This window comes from Annulohypoxylon maeteangense, assembly GCF_022496945.1.
Source record: "Annulohypoxylon maeteangense strain CBS 123835 unplaced genomic scaffold GGS22scaffold_11, whole genome shotgun sequence".
Classification (NCBI taxonomy): Eukaryota; Fungi; Ascomycota; class Sordariomycetes; order Xylariales; family Hypoxylaceae; genus Annulohypoxylon; species Annulohypoxylon maeteangense.
Window position 1 is genome coordinate 1003122 of NW_025953258.1, and position 19810 is coordinate 1022931.

Below are 19810 nucleotides of genomic sequence, written 5' to 3' on the forward strand. Positions count from 1 at the left end.
TTCGTATATGCAGCTTCCGATTGGCTCATCATAGATCCCGCATCGTATTCCTCGTTTACGCGGACTTACGTAAGTGGCTAATCCCAATATAGTAATCTCGGTTAACTTTCTAGGTATCTCAACAAGTTGGGTAAAAGTAATAGAATGAAAATATTTCCAATTTCCTATTAGGTTTAGCTTTTACTGAAATATGCAATGAGGTTTATTCTGAGTCTGGTTTATTAAAATCATTGTTTTGAACTGTCGAAGACAGTTTCTATTGATTATGCGGATGTTCAACGGCTCCGTTTAGTCGCCGGGTTCCACAAAAGCCGGAAACCATGCCCGGTACGAAAAAGGGAAAAGAAAATACAAATTATAAACTGAAATGACAGGTCATGACAACCATAGAAGTCCACGCTGCCTATTCCTGACCGGATTTTATGATTATAACCTTGAGGGGTGAAGGAGGCTCTGGAGGTGGAAGACTGCGTGGGAGTTGTGCCAGCGAACGCGGTGCAGGTGGTGGAAGCGGTGCAGGCGGCAGCTCAACTGCCCTTATGTTATACAAGCGCAACTGGTTTCATATCCTAAGTAGTTACTAATAGTCGCAATCATATTCTACGCACACGGTATTCTTTCCGACATTGCGGTGGCAACTCGATGAATTGAATGTTGATATCAGTCTAAAACATGATGTACTTACTACCAACATACTCCCGGATTCATTCTTCGAAAACATTGACACACTTGATCTATACAATCTTGTTCAATGCAAGGGTGTAGGATGGATATTGAAAGAGTAATAAAAACGGAGGGAATTGATGATTGGTAGCTTCTGGTAATAGGCGGATATGAATTGGGTTCATCGTGTACCTGGCAGTCATTGCGTACATCGTAGAATCATCGCCGACATTCCTGGGTATGATTTAGGACTGACGAGGAAATGTGTAGGTACCTAGTAGGGAGGTAAGCGTGAAAATGACTTCAAGGATACAGCACGGCGTACGGAATTATTGAAGCTAACCACTGTAACTAGGTATCATATACGCTAGTTACAGCGCTATCGTGAGCTGCAATACAGGGAAGCTAAATGCTAAGAGGGGTCCCCGTAACAGTAATAGGTAGGTAGCTACCTAATATGGATAACCTAGGCCACTGTATTATAGCGTATGTTAGGGGGTAAAAGAGTGCATATTAGATTGCTCACTCCACTAAATCAATCTAGTAGGGGATTAATCAGCTATTTGTAGCTGCGGCTGATCGCTATTGTTGAAAGGTTTTCAGTAATAGGTACTGAAAACAGCTAATAATCTGTTTTTAGGCTGTGCAGTAGCTTACTGAATACAGGGCTTAGGCCCTGCAATTCAACAGGAATGACTCCCAATGTACGAAACTTCGGGTCCAAAATTTTGACCATCCTTGTTCGGTGCGTGATTAGGTACTAGATATGCAATTTATTCATACTGTATTTGATCCAGGCTAAAACCGAGACCTGGCAGTGATCCATCCACTAAATTCTGGTGGGCGGTTGCCGTCACTTAAGCCTGCTTAGGGGGCTTGGCGACTAAAAAGGTCGCAATACAGTAATAGAACACTCTGATTTACACGGCTTCGAGCCATTAGCACCCGTAGCGTATGGACGAACCTTCGTAGGCGGTAGGATTTAATTTTCACCCCCATGCTACAGGCCCCATCAACATTAGAGCGGTCGTTAGGTAACTCTAGGTACCTAGTGATTTCATATGCATCACTTCCTACCTAGGTACTTTTCAATAATACAGAGTAGTTAAGCTGTAGAATATGATGCGATTTTAGAAACATTAATATCTTTAAATAATGTATTGTTTTTCTGTTGCGGATATGGACTCGGGGTGGAGTGTCCATGGCCCACAATGACTCTATTGTGATTCATCTAATGCACTGTATTAGGTGTAGTTAGAGTGGCCTATCTGGCTCCCTAAGGGATATCCACTAACTTAACGCCCCATGATAATACCTATTCTTTAACTCGCCATTTTCTTACATCCCTCTCCCCTGACACTCGATCGAGTCTAGCATACACAGAAATGCGAAAACGGATCGCCGGCCCCAGCACCACATCCAGGTTTCGATCCGTCCGAGCAGATATAATAGCTACAGTCGTCACTGTTCCTGCAGTTTATGCCTGGGGGCGGTTCATTGACTGGGGGCGGAGGTGGTGGCGGCGGCGGCGGAGGAGGGGCAGATGAAGTGGGTGGTGGAGCGGTGGCCCGCGTCGCGGTACATCCAGTCGTCTGGGAGCCGTTATCCGACCACGTACCAATAGGATACATGGAGTTGTCGTTGCAGGTGCAGTACGGCTTGAGAGTAGTTGTAAGAGTGGCTGCCGTGTAGCTCTCGATGCGACAAGAAGTCACTGTACCACCATGAGGCGCCGTCAACGACACCGAGACGGTAGTGGTTGGCAAGGCCATGTAGGAGCACGGCGAAGAGGGCGAGTCGTTGGTGGGATAAAGACGGCTTGTACCAGAGCTGTTGCACACGCACCACGAGGCGGGTGAGGCTGCAGGCTTGCCATCGAAGGCATTGCCGTCACTATTGACGAAGCAATCCGCGGTGGCGGTAAGGATCTCGGGGCTTGCGATAACAGACGCAATAGCGTCCTGTTGCTCGTCCCACCAGCTTTGATCAGGCACCTGCTTTGGTCCACCCCTAGCTCGAAGGAGACAAGGACAGTCTTTGTTTTCGCCTTCTATGCAATGTTGGATGTCATGAGGCCCCTTGCAATCAAAATCATCGCATGGCGGGGAATCTAAAAACCTCATGTTAGATCATCGTTATGAATCCTCTCGTGTTCCAGGAACTTACTCTTCGTCCTCTTGCGTTTTTCCGGAGGACAGGTGTCGTCGGTATCTTCATTTGTCATCGAGCCAACTCCAGTGGCGGGTATGTTGATTGCCGCTAAGGGATTATCGTTGCTATCCTTAGGCCCCTCAAGGACTGTAGCAGTCAGGAAGACGGCCACGAGAATTAATGTCTTCTTCTTTTGTGCCTGGCTCTGTATAACAGCAATCGCATTCTTGAGAACACTGGATGCATTTTCCGCAACCTCGGCCGTGATGGATTCCCAGAAATCATCTGATGCTACACCCTCGAGGGGGCCACCCTTCCCACTGGCAGACGATGCTGCCTCAATAAGGCAAGATGCCACTGTTGAAACGATATTAGATTGGAAATGCGTAGGTTAAGGCTGGAGGCTTACCGTCTGATCGCTTCCTGGTTACGCCGCACTTCTGAATGGCCGCTTCGGCAGTCTTCCTTAAATTGTCTGCGATGTCCTTGGAGAATGTGATGCCAAGTGCACCAGCTTCCTGACCCGTATCACCACCGGCTACGGCAGTCTCCACGGAGACCTTAACTGTCGATGTCGTGGTAGTTGGGACATTGTTCACCGTAGTGGTCTTTGTCTCGACTGTCAGGTAATTTGTATGCCCTTCGATGTACTAACCGGTGACTGTCAGTACTCCCGATCCGTCTCGTCGTGAAATTACTTACATGGTATACTGATCCATCCCATGTCACTACAGGATTGCTAGAGCCAAGTTTGGTCAGAACATATGAGTATGGGTCTCCAAGATCCGATGTAACTGGATTGATGCCAATTTGGCCAGATGAAGTCGGATCGATCGCGAGAATGTTCGGATTTACGGGAGGCGGCGTGATTTTTGGTCCATCAGGAAGCGCTCTGGTCACCACTGCCAGAAGGACGCTTGCGAAAAACCATGTGGCACTTAGTGCCATTATGATAATCCGATTCAGAAGTTATCGTACGTCGGAACAAAGAATGATTTAATTTTACCTAACGACTCTATGGCCACGGCAACTTAAGTATTAATTAATATATATATATATATATATATATATAACAGCGCGGTACATACTAGAAGATGGATGTTCGTGATAGTAGTCTATGTTCTTATAGAAATTCGTGTACGGATTCCCTTCATTACATATCAACTATATTGACCCCGTCTCTTCAGCCTCGTCAAGCTCGAGTCATTGACGTTGCTAAAAATTGCATATATCCCATGACGCTATATGTTAGCCTATCTGTTGGGTGTAAGATAGAGAAGGATTCTATTAGGAATGGGTATAGTCCTAGGGGAATGCTGATGTTGGTGAGCACTGATATCTATCAGCCTTCGCGTAATCATCAATATGTATGTTACAACCAACATCATTTTCAAAAGCTGATTTTTAAATTTCACGCAATTCATATACCCTGGACAATGCTACATCATTTGGTATTTTGCGGGTTGGTCATCCTGTTACATAGGGTGAGCCAGCCTAAGCCTCACGACTCGATCAACTAACACAACAGCCTCACCAATATAGGACTTCATTGTGATCTGTTGCATTCGAAATACGTCGAAGGTATAGGTAGGTGAAAGGCTACTAAGATTGACATCAAGCTGATTTGAAGAAAATATGAAGGCATACCCATGTTGAATACATATTTCTCAGAAACTACATAACCTACGTTGGTTGTGCTATGAAGGAGGCACATGGCGATCATATGGACATTTTTAAAATAGGTCTACACGGTTTGGGACTCGCTGATACTTCTAATACCCGCGGTAGACTGGTATATAGCAATAGCTGTTGCTTTTACTTAAGAATCTGTGTTCTTAATGATACAGAAGGCTTCCTAACTTCTCAGTCTAGAAAAAACGTTAATATCATATTGGACCGCCTATTCTTCTCTTCTTAGGTACCTAATTTTTCGATACCAATAATCTACCTGATAAACTCCATCCCTCCCACATAATGTTGTTTCCTTTTGGAATTGTGGTATTTTCCGTTGTGCTATGTTTGGGAGGCACCGCTCAAAGTTATCTGATCGACACAGCGTCATGTGGCAGTACTTATATCATCTCGTATTCTTAAAGATATTTTACTTTTATATTGACTTATTACAGATGACGTCGGATTGATTAGGGAATTGGTGGAACAAGCTCTTACCATGGCTACTGCGACATCAGAGTAAGTGACCTCTAGGACTCTGCTCTTGTTATTTGGGAATAAAACTTATGAATAAGCTGAGAAACACTGCGTCGTTCCTGAAACAAATAACTCACAGAATGAAACAATCTCTAACTCCAGTTCCTACAGTGCTGTCGGGGCCAACCCCTTGGATGCCTATACGACCTTTTTGTTTGAACAATTATTCAATCCTCCTAACGGGAACGCACAGGAGGAGGTCCAAAGTGAGCCCTGGAGGTCCATAAACTGTAGAGCTTGTTACTAAGCCCAAAGACAGAAACATTCCAGAAACGAACGGCGCCGGACGGAACAATAACAGGAGTCCTCTCGTTCCGAGAGGAGAAGACGGGGGCTATCAAACTGCTCCCTTCGTACGAAGTAGCCATATTCTGCGACGAGACACGACTTGAGAAGGTCGACTGGAGTACCGAATTATACGACAGCGTGATAGAAGACTTGCACAATATGAATAACGACTGCAATAACGCCTTCATGTACACGGACACATTCGAGAACAAGCCAGACGTAATCCAGATGTGTCCTTGGTTCCTCCAATATGTGAGAGCCAAGAAATACCACACGACCCAGGATCTAACCTCGACCCGCGCTAAGCTCGCCGTGGCAGGCCTCGACAAGCTGATCACCAAGATGCTCTACAGGCCAATTGACCTACTGACTCTCTGGGACAAATGCATGCTCCATGAGATGATGCACACCAAAGCGGGTGGATTAAAGGATGACGTGAACGGATTTAGCGGTTACGGATGGAAAAACTGCAAGAAGATTTCCACAGAGGCTGACAAGTGCTTCGATAACGCCGACTCCTTTGCGATCTTGGGTAGTGCCCTGTATTGGAAAACCCAGGGTAGGGAGATTGATGACAACGGCAAGTTCACCAGCCCTCCAACTGGTCAAACAAGGAACATAGGTTTCGTGGGTTCAGGGGCTGGGCGGGGTTCAGATACTATGAAGAATGATGCGGCAAAACGGTTCATGTAATATGTAGGACATATGGTATTTTGAGCAGATAATAATGTGGAATGATTAGAGAAATGACACGGAATTTCTATGTTTCGATGAAAGTTTTGGTGAATAGGTAATATTGTGATGAAAGTCATGAGACTACCGATCGCTCAATTACCCACTCTTTCAGCATATCTTCGGCGGCCGTACCTAGGGCCACTGGTCTGTCCCAGTTCACCGTCAACTTGCCATGCGCTTCATCTTTCAACAGACCCCTCAGCGGCATAAGAGCCTCCATTTCGTGGTCGCGCCACCTATTAGGCCACGAACCGACCGCGTAGATCTTAACATGCAACCACCGCAAGCCCTCCAATTTCCGCATGTCCTCCCAGACTTTTAGCCATTCGCGATGACAGGATTCTTCTCTCTGAGTGAATCTGCGGTTTAGTCTCCGCTTAATCCAGCCCTGACCTGATCGTTGCATATTGATGGGCGGCTTGCCTAGTCGCAAGTGGAACTCGAGCCGCCGGATCCACGACGCGTATGACGCGGCGGCGAGCAACGACACTGTGTCGCGGGAGCCCACGGAAAACGTATTGACGCTGTAGAGTATGGGCAACGCCTCAGCGTACGCGCGAGAGCATGTTATCAACAAGCTGAGCAGGCGAGCCTCGCGCACCACGATAACCTGCGGCCCTCCTACTGCGGGTTGTTGCAACCCGACGAAGCGCGGGAGGCCTTGCGTGTGGACGGGAATGGGCGAGCAGTCTAGTGCAAGGCGGAAGATCTTCAGCCGCAGCTCGAGCGGGAGTTTGCAGAAGAGCGGCGACTGGCTTTGCGGGTGCCGCGGGCCAGGGGGTTGCTGTTGTGGTCGTGGTGGAGGATAGATCCATTCGTACGGAATGGCTTTTTTGGGGCGACGGCGGCGACGTCCGGGACAAAATAGAAAAGCCATCAGGGTGAATTGATGAATTTAGTGAAATTTTAAACGTTCCGTAAGCAGAAGGGAATTTCTAGTATTAAGTATTTCTATTACGTTCAGGATGTTGGTGCAAGTATTCATGCTGCGCCACAGTGAAAAAGGGGTGTTGGTTATGACCCCTTTTTACATACAGGAGGGTATCATGGATGTGGGCCTTCGCGCCGCCACGATGAGTCAGCAAACACCATGATACTGTGACATGCACGAAACTCGGGATAAATTCAGGTAAAGCTGCTGAAGTGTGAGAACCTGGTGTTCTTATTGTTGCTATATGAATTTTCACCAATCTACTAGGTAGGTAGGTACATAGGTATATTCCGTTCTGTCTTTTCCTTGCCCACTCAGATACTTGAGATATACCGTTCGTGGCCAGTGCATATCATAGGCTTGATGCCCCCCTAAAAAATAAAACTATCTTGAAAGAGTCTTCTTCTAGGCACTAGAGTTTATATTGGCCTAATTATTGTGTCCCAAGTCCCTTATGATTGTTTATGTGTTGTAGCATAGTCAATCACGGCTATTCCATTGACCATATATGACCTTGCCTGCCCCGTAGCCATCGAAGCGAGAGGAGGCTTCTCGTTATTTAGGCTAGTCGGCAATGGTGTATAGGGGATAGGTTTGAAGAGACCGCAAAGACAGCGGGTTTCATGCGCCGACATCCAGCGTCCGCAAGCACATCTCCACGCGGATGGTTGTATATCTGACATCGTAATAGTGTGAATGGGTATGAGGTATAAGTAGTATGTATATATTCTTGATAGTCAAAGTGATTTTTAATTCTAGTGCTCTTATCGAAATATCTGCAAATTCTATCGGCATATAAATGAAAGGGGATCTTAAATAGGAGCAAAGACGTCTTGAAATAAACCTGCAAAGCAAGGAACCTTGAAAACAACGCCTTCTAATATCCAGATAGGACTCAGGTTGCTCGTGTTGTCATAGTTCTCCCACAACTCATGTACTCCCTGTAGAGAATGATTAGGGACTGATGGAGTAACGGTTGACTAAGCAAACAATGAAGAAGTTTTAAGGATTCACCATGACGCACAACTAAGTCATTAGGATGAGTTGTCAAGCCATATGATATCTGAGTGGATGAGTTTCAGCAACAAACAACTCCTCGGGTATGTGCAAATACAGTGCATACATTTCTATATTTACAAGGGTAGGTAGGTACTAATGAAGGGGGCCAACAACGCTGATATTGTAACTAGGAGATGATGCCCGGTGAGTTCCATCTGAGAAGGTTGCTGTTGTAGCATTGCGATAGCTAGGTAGTGACTTGTCATGGAAGTAAATGAATGAAGAACTCCAGCTAGGGGATGCGTAGAGGAGTATGATTCCCCTAATCTATATTATTTCTATGCATAAGTGACCCCTGGAAAGAGGTATGAGTACGTACTGACGAAGTGATCACTTGAGGTTAGTCATCTAGGCACGACTTTGCTTGGTTCGAAAAAACAAGGTGTGCTCTTAGTGAGTGTATAAATTATGATATGTACCGTAGAATATTCAACTATCGAGGCTTCATGTGTGAAAATCGATGATCAACTCAAGGCAAGTTAAAAATCCCCACCTACATGGCAGTTCTTTTTATTTATCTTATATGCGGCTTATCACGAAATTTGTTGTATTTCTTATGTTTTTCAAGTATCTTCTCCTTAATAAACTTGCTCCGTCGGCGTGGACGGCATCATTGGAGTTGTAAAAAGGAAATGCCTAAGTTCTGGGGATTATTATATCACACATTGCTTCGTATGACGTTCATCCAATTGACCACATCTTTGATGCCTCGAGACCTTCGGCAAATACGCCGACCTTGCCGTCAATGGCAAATCCCTGAGATTCTAGATTCCTGCACTCTCGGTACAGGTTGCTCAATGGCACCCAGAAAGTCTCGATAAATTCACCATCTTCCAACTGCGCTTTAGGATTTTGATTCTCTTCTTTAGAAAGGTCTACCTTGATGTTGATGAAGGAATTCTTCGAGCTAAATGAACGGTTAGTCTATTAATCTTCATGTATGAACATTGGTCTAGAAATAATTTTACCTCGAAGATGCAGGTGCTAAGAGATAGTTAGTTCACTCATTTCTAAAATATCTAGATTAGAATTGAACGTACCACTGAACAAAGTCGGTCTTTTGCCTCCATGACCCAATACTACCTCGCCAACGTAGCCCGTCTCTTCTACCAACTCGCGTAAAGCAGCTTGCTCAGGGGTTTCGCCTTCATCGACAAGACCGGCTGGGAATTCGATTACGACTTTCCCTGCTGGTGCGCGGAATTGTTTCTCTAGAAGGAGTTCCGGGCCGTTAGATCTTTGGGCGATTACGATTATTTGTACGGCATCCACGATACTGTCTTTTGGTCGCCCAGGGCGCTTTATCGCTTCCCATGTGCGAGATTGACCGTTCTCATCCTCGTAGGTAATTCTGTGAGATGTCGAAGTTAGATGTGAAAAGGGATGAGAAGGTATGATCACGTAATCATGATATCGTAATCGTGATTAGGTAATGTAGTCTTGATGACATAAGTCTGATGACATAGCATTGATGACGTAAAATTGATGACATAAAATTGATCTAATCATGATAACGTGGTCTTGGTCGGTTTTGTGGTGAACTTCTATTACCTACCTATATATCTCATGATTCCTTATGTTCCAGTTCAGGATCTTTATGGCATACTAGCTGATATAAAAGAACCCAACAAACTCCGAATTTCTAACTCACCTCAAATTCATCACCAAATTAACACAATGGCGTGATCTTCCCAGTCTTCAATTCATTCCTAACCAACGCAGACACCTCATCCCAGCGTTCGAGCGTATCCGCCTCAGCATCGAACGCATACAACCACCTGTTCCGCATCTTAACCGACTCGGGGTCGATCTCTACACCCTCATCTACATCCTTGAGCGCGTTGTGCCATCGATCTCTTAGATCCTCTCCGTTCGTCTGACTGGCCCTAGTCCTTGCGAATCTCAATTTCTCATAACATCTTGTCTGTACGTCTGGTTAGATTGGATACTTGGTGAAGTGTTACGTGAATTTATCTTACTGCCAAAGGAACATTCTCTTTCCCAGCTAACTTCAGGCAAACAGCCAACACGCCCGCGCTCTCCGTCGCCTGACTCGCGCCCTGCGCGCTCGTCGGCAAGTGGGGGTGACAACTATCTCCCAGCAACGCGATCTTATGGCTATTAGACACCCACGTGGGTAGTGGGTCTCTGTAACAGATTTTCCAGTCCAGACAAGCTTCCGTCTTGTCTACGGCGGCGCGTATGCGGGGATCCAGGTCCTGCAGCGACTTTTTGACTTCATTCATGTCGCCCTCCTGAAACCACGACTCTTTGATCACCATATCCGCCTCGTGTGAAAGCTTGCGAGTCACGATCCAATTGAACTCGTCGCCATTTCGGAGCGTGTTCTGGACTAAATGCGTGTCTTTTCCAATCCTATATTTCAACGTAAGCATTTTAATCCATCGATAGAGATGTGAAGAGTAAAAAGGGGTTGGGGAAGTAATGCAGACATACCAGATATTAACACAATCATGATCCACGAACTCGCGACACAGCGGATCCTCCCGTAAATGCTTGCCGGGGAAATACGCTCTGTAGCACGAGTATCCGCTACTCTTCGGCGCATCCTCGAACCCGAGCACCAACTCCCGCGCATGGCTCTTAATCCCATCCGCGCCCACCACAATATCCGCTACTTCCTCCGTGCCATCCGCGAAAATCACGCTTGGCTTCGTCTCATCATACGCGACGACCTCCCGCCCCATCTTAATCTCGATCCCCGCATCCTTTACTGCTTGAATGAACGCTTCGTGGTAGTCACCTCGGTGTCCGATGTATCCCGCCATATCCATGAGCGGCTGCTGCGCGAGGATCTTGCCGTCGTGCCACCTCCGGATCTGCATGTCCGGCGCCTGGTTGCCGATACTTGTGAGCTTGCGATACAGATCCGAGCCACCCCATCGCTCAAGCAGCTTGAGCGCATTTTCACCTAGCCCGAGCGAGTCACCGAGACGCCGGAAACCTTTCAGCCGTTCATACACGACAACTGAGTGTCCGTGATGCTTGAGGGCGAGCGCGCAAGCACATCCGCCAAGGCCGGCACCGATAACAATAGCTTGAGGTTGGTAGATTTAGTAACGCATATTTCCCAATTTCTTTTTCTTTTCCAAATAGAATAAACTAGGCAAAGGAAATATTATCTTACCCTTGATGGGGTCCTTTTGAATACCATCTACGGTCATGGTGAATATGTTCTACAATCGTGATACGAATTTACCAAGACCTTTAACTTAGAAGACGGACACGTTCTGCGAACGAGTATTCGGGGGGTCTCCATATTTAGATCTAGGCTGCAGATTTCTCGATGCTCGTTCATGCCGAAAGAATCCTACATCAGCGGATTATCGCCGAGACACATTACCAGCACATACGTCTTAAACTACACCTCTTTTGCCATGGCAAATTGTCCTAGTGTGACGGTAGATCGCTCTCGACCCACTTCTCCGGATTTTGTCTCTCATTCTTCGGGGATTGCTAAGCCTTATTAGGGGACTGTCCTTTGCCCGGTCTTGTAGAGATAATACGGCACTTAATAGCGGGCGTGTTTTATGGTACTTAAGTAGACACTTCTTATTAGACACCTCTTATCGGAGCCGAACTGAGTTGATGGAACCAAGCATTGCAGATTAGCCCTACTGATATTAGCTGCATTAAATATTTCATATGTCACACGATCTCTGGTAGGAGAAATTTGATGCCCAGCCTAGATCTTGTTTCTTTTCGGAAAGAATGATGTTGGAATATAGCAGTACGCTTTTCGTGGAAACTCTAATGAGATGCCCCACGGGGAAACATAGGTATTTTGGCAAGGGGTCGCATCTGCCGAGGGTTCCCCAACTTCAACCCCGCCTATAACACCACATCGTCCCGCTTTCTATTAGGGGAACTGTAGAGCGGAGTACCTTCTAGGTAAGTATTACCAATTTTGGAGGGATTACGAATAAGGGGATAATGTTCGCAAGTGATATATATGTGAGATTGACTGGCCGGAATGTTCGACGACGAAGGGGGGAAACAGAAAGAATTTAGAAAATTATATGAATATAGCCACCATGACGGCACGAACAATCCCAGTTATAATACCATCGTTAAAGGAGAAGCATAGCGGGACGCCGGTGCGACTGAGCCAGGAAGCAAAAGATGCACATGCCCGCCTGTCGTCAAACCGTACGCTGCCAGCCAGTCAAGCGAGAAAGAGACCGGTTCGATTGCCACCAGATGTTTCTCTGGAGAAATTTGAGACGGCAGTTAAGGAATTGAGGACAGAAATAGGAGATGACAATGTCGAAGTCAATGATAAGCCACTAGTGGATGGGTGGTACTTAGAACACCCAAACACTCACGATGCATTCCACATTGCGGACCAGGAAGAGCTTGTCAGTAGTGCGACAGTGTATCCTGGGTCAACGGAAGAAGTTCAAGCGACGGTTCGCTGGGCTAACAAGTTCGGCATCCCAATCTATCCTATCTCCATCGGTCGAAACCTAGGCTACGGTGGCGCCGCACCCCGTATGCCTGGGGCCATAGTCGTTGATCTCGGTAAACGGATGCACCAGGTCATCAATATTGACGCGGAGAATGCTAGTTGTGTCGTCGAACCCGGAGTCACGTACTTCAAGCTCTATGAGGAAATTCAGAATCGAAATCTCCCATTGTGGATCGACACCCCCGATCTGGGTGGGGGTAGTGTACTAGGTAACGCCATCGACCGCGGCGTGGGCTATACTCCATACGGAGACCATTTCGCAAACCATTGTGGCATGGAGCTCGTCTTGCCTGATGGTGAACTATTGCGTACAGGCATGGGTGCAATGCCAGGCCCAGACGGGTCAGATAACCCTACCTGGCAATCATTCCAGCACGCGTTCGGCCCTGCCATCGATGGTATTTTCTCACAAAGCAATTTTGGAATCGTGACAAAAATGGGTTTCCATCTGATGCCTGAGACTGGACATCAATCATACTGCTTCACTTTCCCGCGCGATGATGACTTTGAACATATAGTGGATCTCATCCGACCCCTTGCCCAAAAGCGCATATTGGGGAATATTCCACAACTACGCCACGCAATTCAGGAGCTTGCCGTTACTGGTGGGAGAAAGAAAGATTTCCACGATGGGGCTGGCCCAATGACACGGGAGGAGATTCGAACTGCTGCTTCGAAGTTGCCGCTTGGTGATTGTTCTTGGGTTTTCTACGGAACCCAATACGGACCTCCGGAGGCTATCGTCGCACAACTGGAACTTATCAAAGGGGAGTTCGGGAAGATCCCGGGCTCAAAATTCTTTTTGCCCGCCAATCTCCCTCCCGATCATTATATCCACGATAGAGCCTCGGTGTGCAGTGGCGTGCCGGTTCTGCGGGAATTAGACTGGCTTAATTGGGTCCCTAACGGTGCTCATTTATTCTTCTCGCCGATCGCACCAACCCGTGGCAAGGATGCGCGCACGATACATGAGCTAATTGTAGCAGCGCATCAAAGGCACGGTTTCGACTTGTTCCCAACGTTGTGTGTGGCTGGTCGTGAAATCCACGTAAGTATCGTGTCATCTCTGCCCGTATAGACCACTGACACTCCGACGCGGTTAGTATATCACAAATATCATATATGATAGGGCGGACCCTGAAGCTAAGAATCGCGCCATACGTATGTATCACCTTGTGCCGTTTTTAAGTCCAGCCGCAATCAGGACATTACCCATACACTAACCTGTATTTTAGGCCTCATGCGTGAGATGATAGATGAGTGTGCTGCGAGGGGATTTGGTGAGTATCGCACACATCTCCTGTTCGCCGATCAGGTAGCCGGTACATATAACTGGAACAACTCGGCGTTCATGCGTTTCAATGAGACGATTAAAGATGTCTTGGATCCGAACGGGATTCTTGCCCCTGGTAGGAATGGTATTTGGCCTAAGCGGTTCAGAGGGAAAGGATGGGAGCTGAAAGTTGATGACATTGACTTAACAACAATTGGACCCCGTTCCTAAGAATTCGGTATATCAATAGTAGAAAACCAAAGCAAAATTAGCAAAATAGGGTATCGGTTGCTTGCCATCGAAATGCAATTGCCGTCGCGCTGGAGTTTCTATTCATCGCCCATTCGCCTATTTACCATCCCACAGCTTCCTCAAACCTGCCAATCCAATGAACAGAGCCTCATCTGTTCTAATCGTCCTGCTTCCTTGTCCTGGCAAGATGTTGACCCAGTGATCAAACAGTTCTTTCGTTCTCCCCTTAACAATTCCTAGGCCATTCAACTCTGGATCATTTTCAGCTGCGTTCTCGAGACCTCGAGGGCCACCGAAGACGAGGAGAAGATGTTGGAAATTTGCGCTTTCCCTTTTCTTCTTGTCTGGAAAGGCCTCGGGTATAGGGAGACCGCGCTCTGATGTGCCGATACTTAGATCGTAGCCCCCTTCATAAGCACACTCTTCAAAGACACTTGCAAGTGAGCCGCAACGTCTCACTGAGTAGCCCCAATAGTAACCACCTTCAGTGCGCGGCGTACTTGGGTCCACGGGTTCCGCCTTCGATGGGTCGTTTTCATCAATCTGAACAGTAATACGAGTCTTGGGGGGTACCTCGTGACTAATAGTAACTGGTTCCCTTCTCCCAACATCGACGAGCGTTCCTTTCCCACCTTTTGGCATCCCTGTCGTAGTCACACCTTCGCAGTAAGGTAGCCAGTCAGTTTGGTGAGGGTGGGAAGGAATATCTAAACTTGCCATAAGGCCAGCTTGTTTTAAGTTTGGGTGCAATGGCAGTAGGGTTCTGCGCATGAAAGGTGGCATCTCTAGATACTGTAGAAGATGATCAAGATACCCGCAAGGGTCTACATCGCCTGTGTAACTGGCAGGATCAACATTTCTAGCACGAGTATCTGGGTGAGAATCATCGAAGATGATGACTTCGTCTATGCTGAAGACGGAAAGGGCACGTGCTATATGCGAAACGACGCCAGTCCGTTGATCATCTCGTCGGCAGCTAGGTAAGCAATAAATGTTTAGTAAATTTGTCAATAGATGTGTTGGGCGGAAATATGACTCACGTTGAGAGGACACTTCCGGGGATGGCTACTGAAATAGTCCAGTCCCGACCACTATATGGCTTAAAGAAGGCAGTCGGTTTGGATGTATCCACGTAATCGCCATCTTTTGTAAGCCGACGTTTCTATAGGCAAATTAGTTTTAAATATAACAAAATTCAAAATATTAATGGCTTACCTTTTGCCTATCATTTCCGTAATCCGCCATCGTGAATGGTAATAAGAAGAAGAAGTTGAGAAATGAGTTTCGGTGTATTGCATTTCATATTGGTTGCGAACCTTGAAATCTTCAAGCCGAAATTGACTTCTGGAAGTTTTGCCGGCAGAAATTTACCGCCCACTCACCACTTTCCAGATTTGACAATGCCCCATATTAAATTACTGACTAAGAATAAGTACCTAGGTACATCATCACTTACCTAATGCCGATCTGGACAGCTATCGTCATTAGGTCCACTTATAACCTAGAAGCCATTCATCTTTCCATTAACGAATCTCACGATTATTCAACACCCACCATCAACAACGCGAAGACACCCACAACTGAAAGAAAACAGTCAAGATGACGGTAAATATCAGCTCTTCAAATGAGTGGCAGCGTATCCTGGGGTCTTCGACCATCGTGGTCACTGACTGTAAGTCTTTACCAGCCTTGTCGCATAGTCGCGATCTCGTACAGTTGCTTACAAATGAGATCTTAGTCTACGCCGACTGGTGCGGTCCTTGCAAAATGATCGCTCCCACCTTCGAATCGCTCGCGACGAAATACACTAAGCCCGGCAAGATCACCTTCTGCAAGGTGAACGTCGACAACCAACAAGCTATCGCTCAATCCCACGGCGTACGCGCGATGCCTACCTTCCTCATCTTCAAGAACGGTGCCGTTATCGAGACAATCCAGGGCGCGAACCCACCGGGGTTGACATCTGCCGTAGAGAAGGCTGTCAAGCTAGCCGGTACGAGTGCGCCGGGCGCATCGTTCAAAACCCCTGGACGAACGCTCGGAGGTAGTCCAGCTTCCTCCGGCACGCCCGCGAGGCGGAGTGGACCGGCGTTCGGCGGCCGACCATGGAGATTCAGCCCGTTCCATTTCTTCAGTGCCATATTGACTTTCTTCGGATTATACTTCGTGTCTCTCTTTTCGGTAGATCCCCTTCTCCAATTTACAAAGCCCGTCTCATGGGATACGTCGCATAGTGCTAACAATATACTTAGTTCGATCCCTACAAAGCAGCCGAGAAATCCCGATTCAACGTCAATGGCACCGAAGCACCACCCAATTCTAATCGAGCAAATGGTGGCCAGAAAGTTGGTGGGCAGGGCGGTTCTGCTCGACCCGGTGGAGTTAGAACGTTGGCTGACCTTGGGAGTTAGAAGTGTATGTAACTTATGTTAATTATTTACGCAGTCTGTAATTATTCCTATACCCTACCGAAGTTGGCTTTTCAAGAAGAATCATTTAATTTATCCTCAAGTTGCAAGGTCGCATAAAGGTAGGTACCTATATAGGATGTAGGAAGGTACCTATCTACCCTTATCCTCTTATCAGCGACTTCTTTATACGCAGTAAGACGGGTGCATGGATTCGCAGTGGGGTCACATTTACAATAGCTGTCATTTTAGTGGATAGAGCCACCAAGGGTTTCTTAAGCTAGCATATTAGCGTCTAAATTTTCCCTATGAAAAAAGTTGCCCACTTATGAACATTCACCAATGCTTCATCCCACCTTTTGCTCTACTCAACTTCGACTTCTTGGGGTGTAAGTTGCCCAAGTAGGAAGCAATCGAGCACTATGCTATCTGCTACGAGAGCTCAAGGAACATGTCCTAAATGCAGACTTCGTCTGCTCAACCTATTTGAAAACGGCTTTGCTAGTCTACGTCCTGATCCACCACGAACGATATCCCGGCCGATATCTAACGTTAAAAGTCTATCATACGGTCGAAAAAGCAATGCGCGCTGCTTCTCTACAACGAGACGCAAATTCCAAGATCCTCAACCTACGGATACCGAGTCGAAACCAAGTGATATTGAAACCACAGTACGGCAGGCAAAGCATGCATTTGGCGATACTTTACCGAAAGACTATTTGAACGAAGAGGAATACAAACTTTACGAACGGCTGTACGGTGCTCCTTTACGAGAAACTAGGCCAGAAGATGTAGGAATACCCACCTCCGGAATCAAGAATGCGGATTTACTGCGTGACCCATCACAAAAAGTACTGCTGCGAGAATCAGAAGACGGGACGTTTGAGGAATTCGTATACGAAACCGACGCTCCTACCTCTTCCCCCGAAGAGTCGAAAGAAGCAGCGGAGCTTTCCTCAATTGAAGCCGTAGAGGCGGAAGATTTACCATCCGAGGCTGGGCTTGCTTACGTAAATGCCGTAGCTAAAAACGAAAGGGAATATAAAGCCTTTTTAAGGCTGCAAAAAGATTTTGAAATTGCTAGGGCACGAGCTGCGGAAGAGGATGAAGCTGACGAAGAATACGAAGAGGAAGTGGAAGAGGATGAAGAGGACGAAGAGGATGAAGAATATGAAGACGAGCCAGACGCAAGGTTTGAGCCTACGGTGGACCGCGTTCATAAGTACACAAGAATGGGGGAATGGGGGACTTACCCTAGCACCATTCAACTTCCTAAAGCAGATTTCGTAAACCCAATTGGAGAATTACTTGAACGAACAGATATCAAACATATCAAAGAAACGGCGGAGAGGGTTTTCGGTGGTGTTGGGCTTCCTCACTCAGTTGCTACCCCCGCGGCCAAAAAAAACGCGCCACAGAATGCAGTAGCCATGGAGGCCAGCCATCGCAAGATGAGCGAAATCGAAGCCGATGCTTACATCGCCACAAACCTTCCGGGGCTATATGCATCTGTTTTGGGAATACTAATCGAGATCCGAAAGCGTCTCGGCTCAGATTGGGTTCCTAAACTCATTTCTAGAAATAACGGTGAAGGTCCCCGTGTGCTCGATGTTGGTGCAGGCGGCGCTGGTCTGGCAGCCTGGGAGCAAGTTTTGCTAGCCGAATGGGATATCATGTCTGAAGGGGGAAAGAGTCCATCGCATGGGCCACCAGGGAAAAAAACAGTTGTGGTTGGATCTGACACATTACGCCAACGGATATCGCGATTTCTCCATAACACTACCTTTCTCCCGCGGCTACCCGACTATCTGCACTCCGGCCCGCAACCTGACTTAATGGATTCTGGTGGTAACCCGTTACCCAAAAAGCAGTTTGATATTATTATCGCTTCTCATTTGATGTTGCCCCAGAAACACGGATATCAACGCAAGGCTATGCTAGATAATCTGTGGGAATTCCTATCACCGGAAGGCGGTGTCCTGATTGTGATGGAGAAGGGCCATCCACGGGGGTTTGAAGCTGTGGCAGATGTTCGGTCCCGTTTACTAAACGAATTCATTGTCACCCCCGGCTCTGACCCTCAACCTGAGTCTATCGAAAATGAACCACAACGAGTCCGCGAAGATGGCATGATCATTGCTCCTTGTACCAATCATAAGGCATGTCCCATGTACTTAACGCCAGGGATTAGCGGCGGAAGAAAAGACTTTTGTCATTTCAGCCAACGATATATTCGACCGCCGTTTCTTCAACAGGTGCTTGGGGGTACACATCGTAACCACGAAGATATCAACTTTAGTTTTGTCGCTATTCAACGCGGGAAGTTACCTGGAATAGAGCCGCCCATCGTTTCGGAGCATCCAGCAGATACAAGCGACCGCGCCTTCAAGGGATACGAGAAGGCGGCAGAACAACCTAATCCGCTAGCACTACCTAGGAGTATCCTCCCTCCTCTTAAGAGGCATGGCCACGTGACACTCGACCTCTGCACCCCTATGGGAAAGATCGAGAGATGGACGGTTCCCAAGAGTTTCAGTAAGGCAGCATACCACGACGCACGCAAGGCCCAATGGGGAGATCTTTGGGCTCTAGGCGCCAAGACCAGAGTGCACAGGGATGTCCGGCTCGGAAAAGGAGGATCAGTGCCTGACGACGGTGGCGTACGGTCTCATGCAGCCAAGGGAGGAAATAAGCCAAAGGTGATTCATCTTTCAGCCGACTCCGGCGGTATATATAGCGCTCGTGAGAAAATCAAAGGGCATAGTCCGTCAGAGAGGAAGACTAAAGGGGGGAAGAAGGCAAGGTTGCAAAGTCTGCTGGATGAGCTGAAAGAGGAAGGGTTCAGATAAGCAACAAGATGTACTATGGAAAGATTGTATGAATCTCCCGAAAATTGTATTATTATGAGTCTTGCGACATGTATAAAATCCGGGAAAGGGGTCGCTACAGGACAACACCACAACTTACATAGTCCATTCTGGAAAATACCTACCCTTGCTATTAAGCAAGATGCAATAACCAACTCAGTTAAACTATTCAAACACATCCTTGAACACAAATAAGTTTGAACAGGTTATACAATATCTAAAACTTGATTATTACAATTCTAGAAGTAAAATTGATTAAATTTGTAACATATTCTCGTCTTACAATATGAAGGAAAGGAGACTCACAGATCTCCGATCAGGTTCCGCGGAAGTCGGTCCGCGGCGGTTCAGATTATGTGCAAAACGTTAATTGTGATTGGTCAAAAAGCCAAATAGTATTATGAAGCGCGATTGCGTCAGAGCTATGCCCCTCCAAAATTCCCCCTCCGACCCGCTAAAATTTCGCAGGAGATGCTAAAATCAACT

At 46.9% G+C, this 19810-nt stretch overlaps 8 protein-coding genes across 8 annotated transcripts; 4 read left to right on the forward strand and 4 right to left on the reverse strand.

Annotated features, from left to right (window-relative positions):
- Positions 1 to 2033: 2033 nt before the first annotated feature.
- On the reverse strand, positions 2034 to 3762 carry GGS22DRAFT_189925 (uncharacterized protein; the record flags this gene model as incomplete). The annotated part of the gene is made up of 4 exons (XM_047964922.1): positions 2034 to 2773; positions 2830 to 3171; positions 3224 to 3464; positions 3517 to 3762. 4 exons carry the CDS (start codon positions 3760 to 3762, stop codon positions 2034 to 2036), a joined length of 1569 nt encoding a protein of 522 aa, XP_047817793.1.
- A 1222-nt stretch (positions 3763 to 4984) lies between these two features.
- On the forward strand, positions 4985 to 6003 carry GGS22DRAFT_195095 (uncharacterized protein; the record flags this gene model as incomplete). The annotated part of the gene is made up of 3 exons (XM_047965615.1): positions 4985 to 5004; positions 5134 to 5228; positions 5282 to 6003. The coding sequence occupies 3 exons, from the start codon at positions 4985 to 4987 to the stop codon at positions 6001 to 6003; spliced, it is 837 nt and encodes a 278-aa protein (XP_047817794.1).
- Positions 6004 to 6118: 115 nt separating this feature from the next.
- GGS22DRAFT_195097 (uncharacterized protein) lies at positions 6119 to 6944 on the reverse strand (the record flags this gene model as incomplete). The annotated part of the gene is made up of 1 exon (XM_047965616.1): positions 6119 to 6944. Exon 1 carries the CDS (start codon positions 6920 to 6922, stop codon positions 6119 to 6121), a length of 804 nt encoding a protein of 267 aa, XP_047817795.1. The 5' UTR covers positions 6923 to 6944.
- A 2512-nt stretch (positions 6945 to 9456) lies between these two features.
- On the reverse strand, positions 9457 to 11646 carry GGS22DRAFT_166511 (putative monooxygenase). The gene is made up of 4 exons (XM_047961861.1): positions 11184 to 11646; positions 10493 to 11093; positions 10015 to 10411; positions 9457 to 9959 (listed from the first exon to the last, which is right to left on the reverse strand). The coding sequence occupies exons 1-4, from the start codon at positions 11218 to 11220 to the stop codon at positions 9705 to 9707; spliced, it is 1290 nt and encodes a 429-aa protein (XP_047817796.1). The 5' UTR covers positions 11221 to 11646; the 3' UTR covers positions 9457 to 9704.
- Positions 11621 to 14087, forward strand: GGS22DRAFT_28153 (vanillyl alcohol oxidase). The gene is made up of 3 exons (XM_047966691.1): positions 11621 to 13572; positions 13628 to 13685; positions 13760 to 14087. The coding sequence occupies exons 1-3, from the start codon at positions 12076 to 12078 to the stop codon at positions 14026 to 14028; spliced, it is 1824 nt and encodes a 607-aa protein (XP_047817797.1). The 5' UTR covers positions 11621 to 12075; the 3' UTR covers positions 14029 to 14087.
- GGS22DRAFT_28169 (DUF171-domain-containing protein) lies at positions 13914 to 15391 on the reverse strand. The gene is made up of 3 exons (XM_047966692.1): positions 15265 to 15391; positions 15090 to 15211; positions 13914 to 15025 (listed from the first exon to the last, which is right to left on the reverse strand). The coding sequence occupies exons 1-3, from the start codon at positions 15292 to 15294 to the stop codon at positions 14146 to 14148; spliced, it is 1032 nt and encodes a 343-aa protein (XP_047817798.1). The 5' UTR covers positions 15295 to 15391; the 3' UTR covers positions 13914 to 14145.
- Positions 15392 to 15554: 163 nt separating this feature from the next.
- On the forward strand, positions 15555 to 16783 carry GGS22DRAFT_166516 (thioredoxin). The gene is made up of 3 exons (XM_047961862.1): positions 15555 to 15721; positions 15788 to 16230; positions 16302 to 16783. Exons 1-3 carry the CDS (start codon positions 15649 to 15651, stop codon positions 16458 to 16460), a joined length of 675 nt encoding a protein of 224 aa, XP_047817799.1. The 5' UTR covers positions 15555 to 15648; the 3' UTR covers positions 16461 to 16783.
- A 391-nt stretch (positions 16784 to 17174) lies between these two features.
- GGS22DRAFT_166517 (mitochondrial small ribosomal subunit Rsm22-domain-containing protein) lies at positions 17175 to 19480 on the forward strand. The gene has a single exon (XM_047961863.1). The coding sequence runs from the start codon at positions 17690 to 17692 to the stop codon at positions 19304 to 19306; it is 1617 nt and encodes a 538-aa protein (XP_047817800.1). The 5' UTR covers positions 17175 to 17689; the 3' UTR covers positions 19307 to 19480.
- The last annotated feature ends 330 nt before the right edge of the window (positions 19481 to 19810 follow it).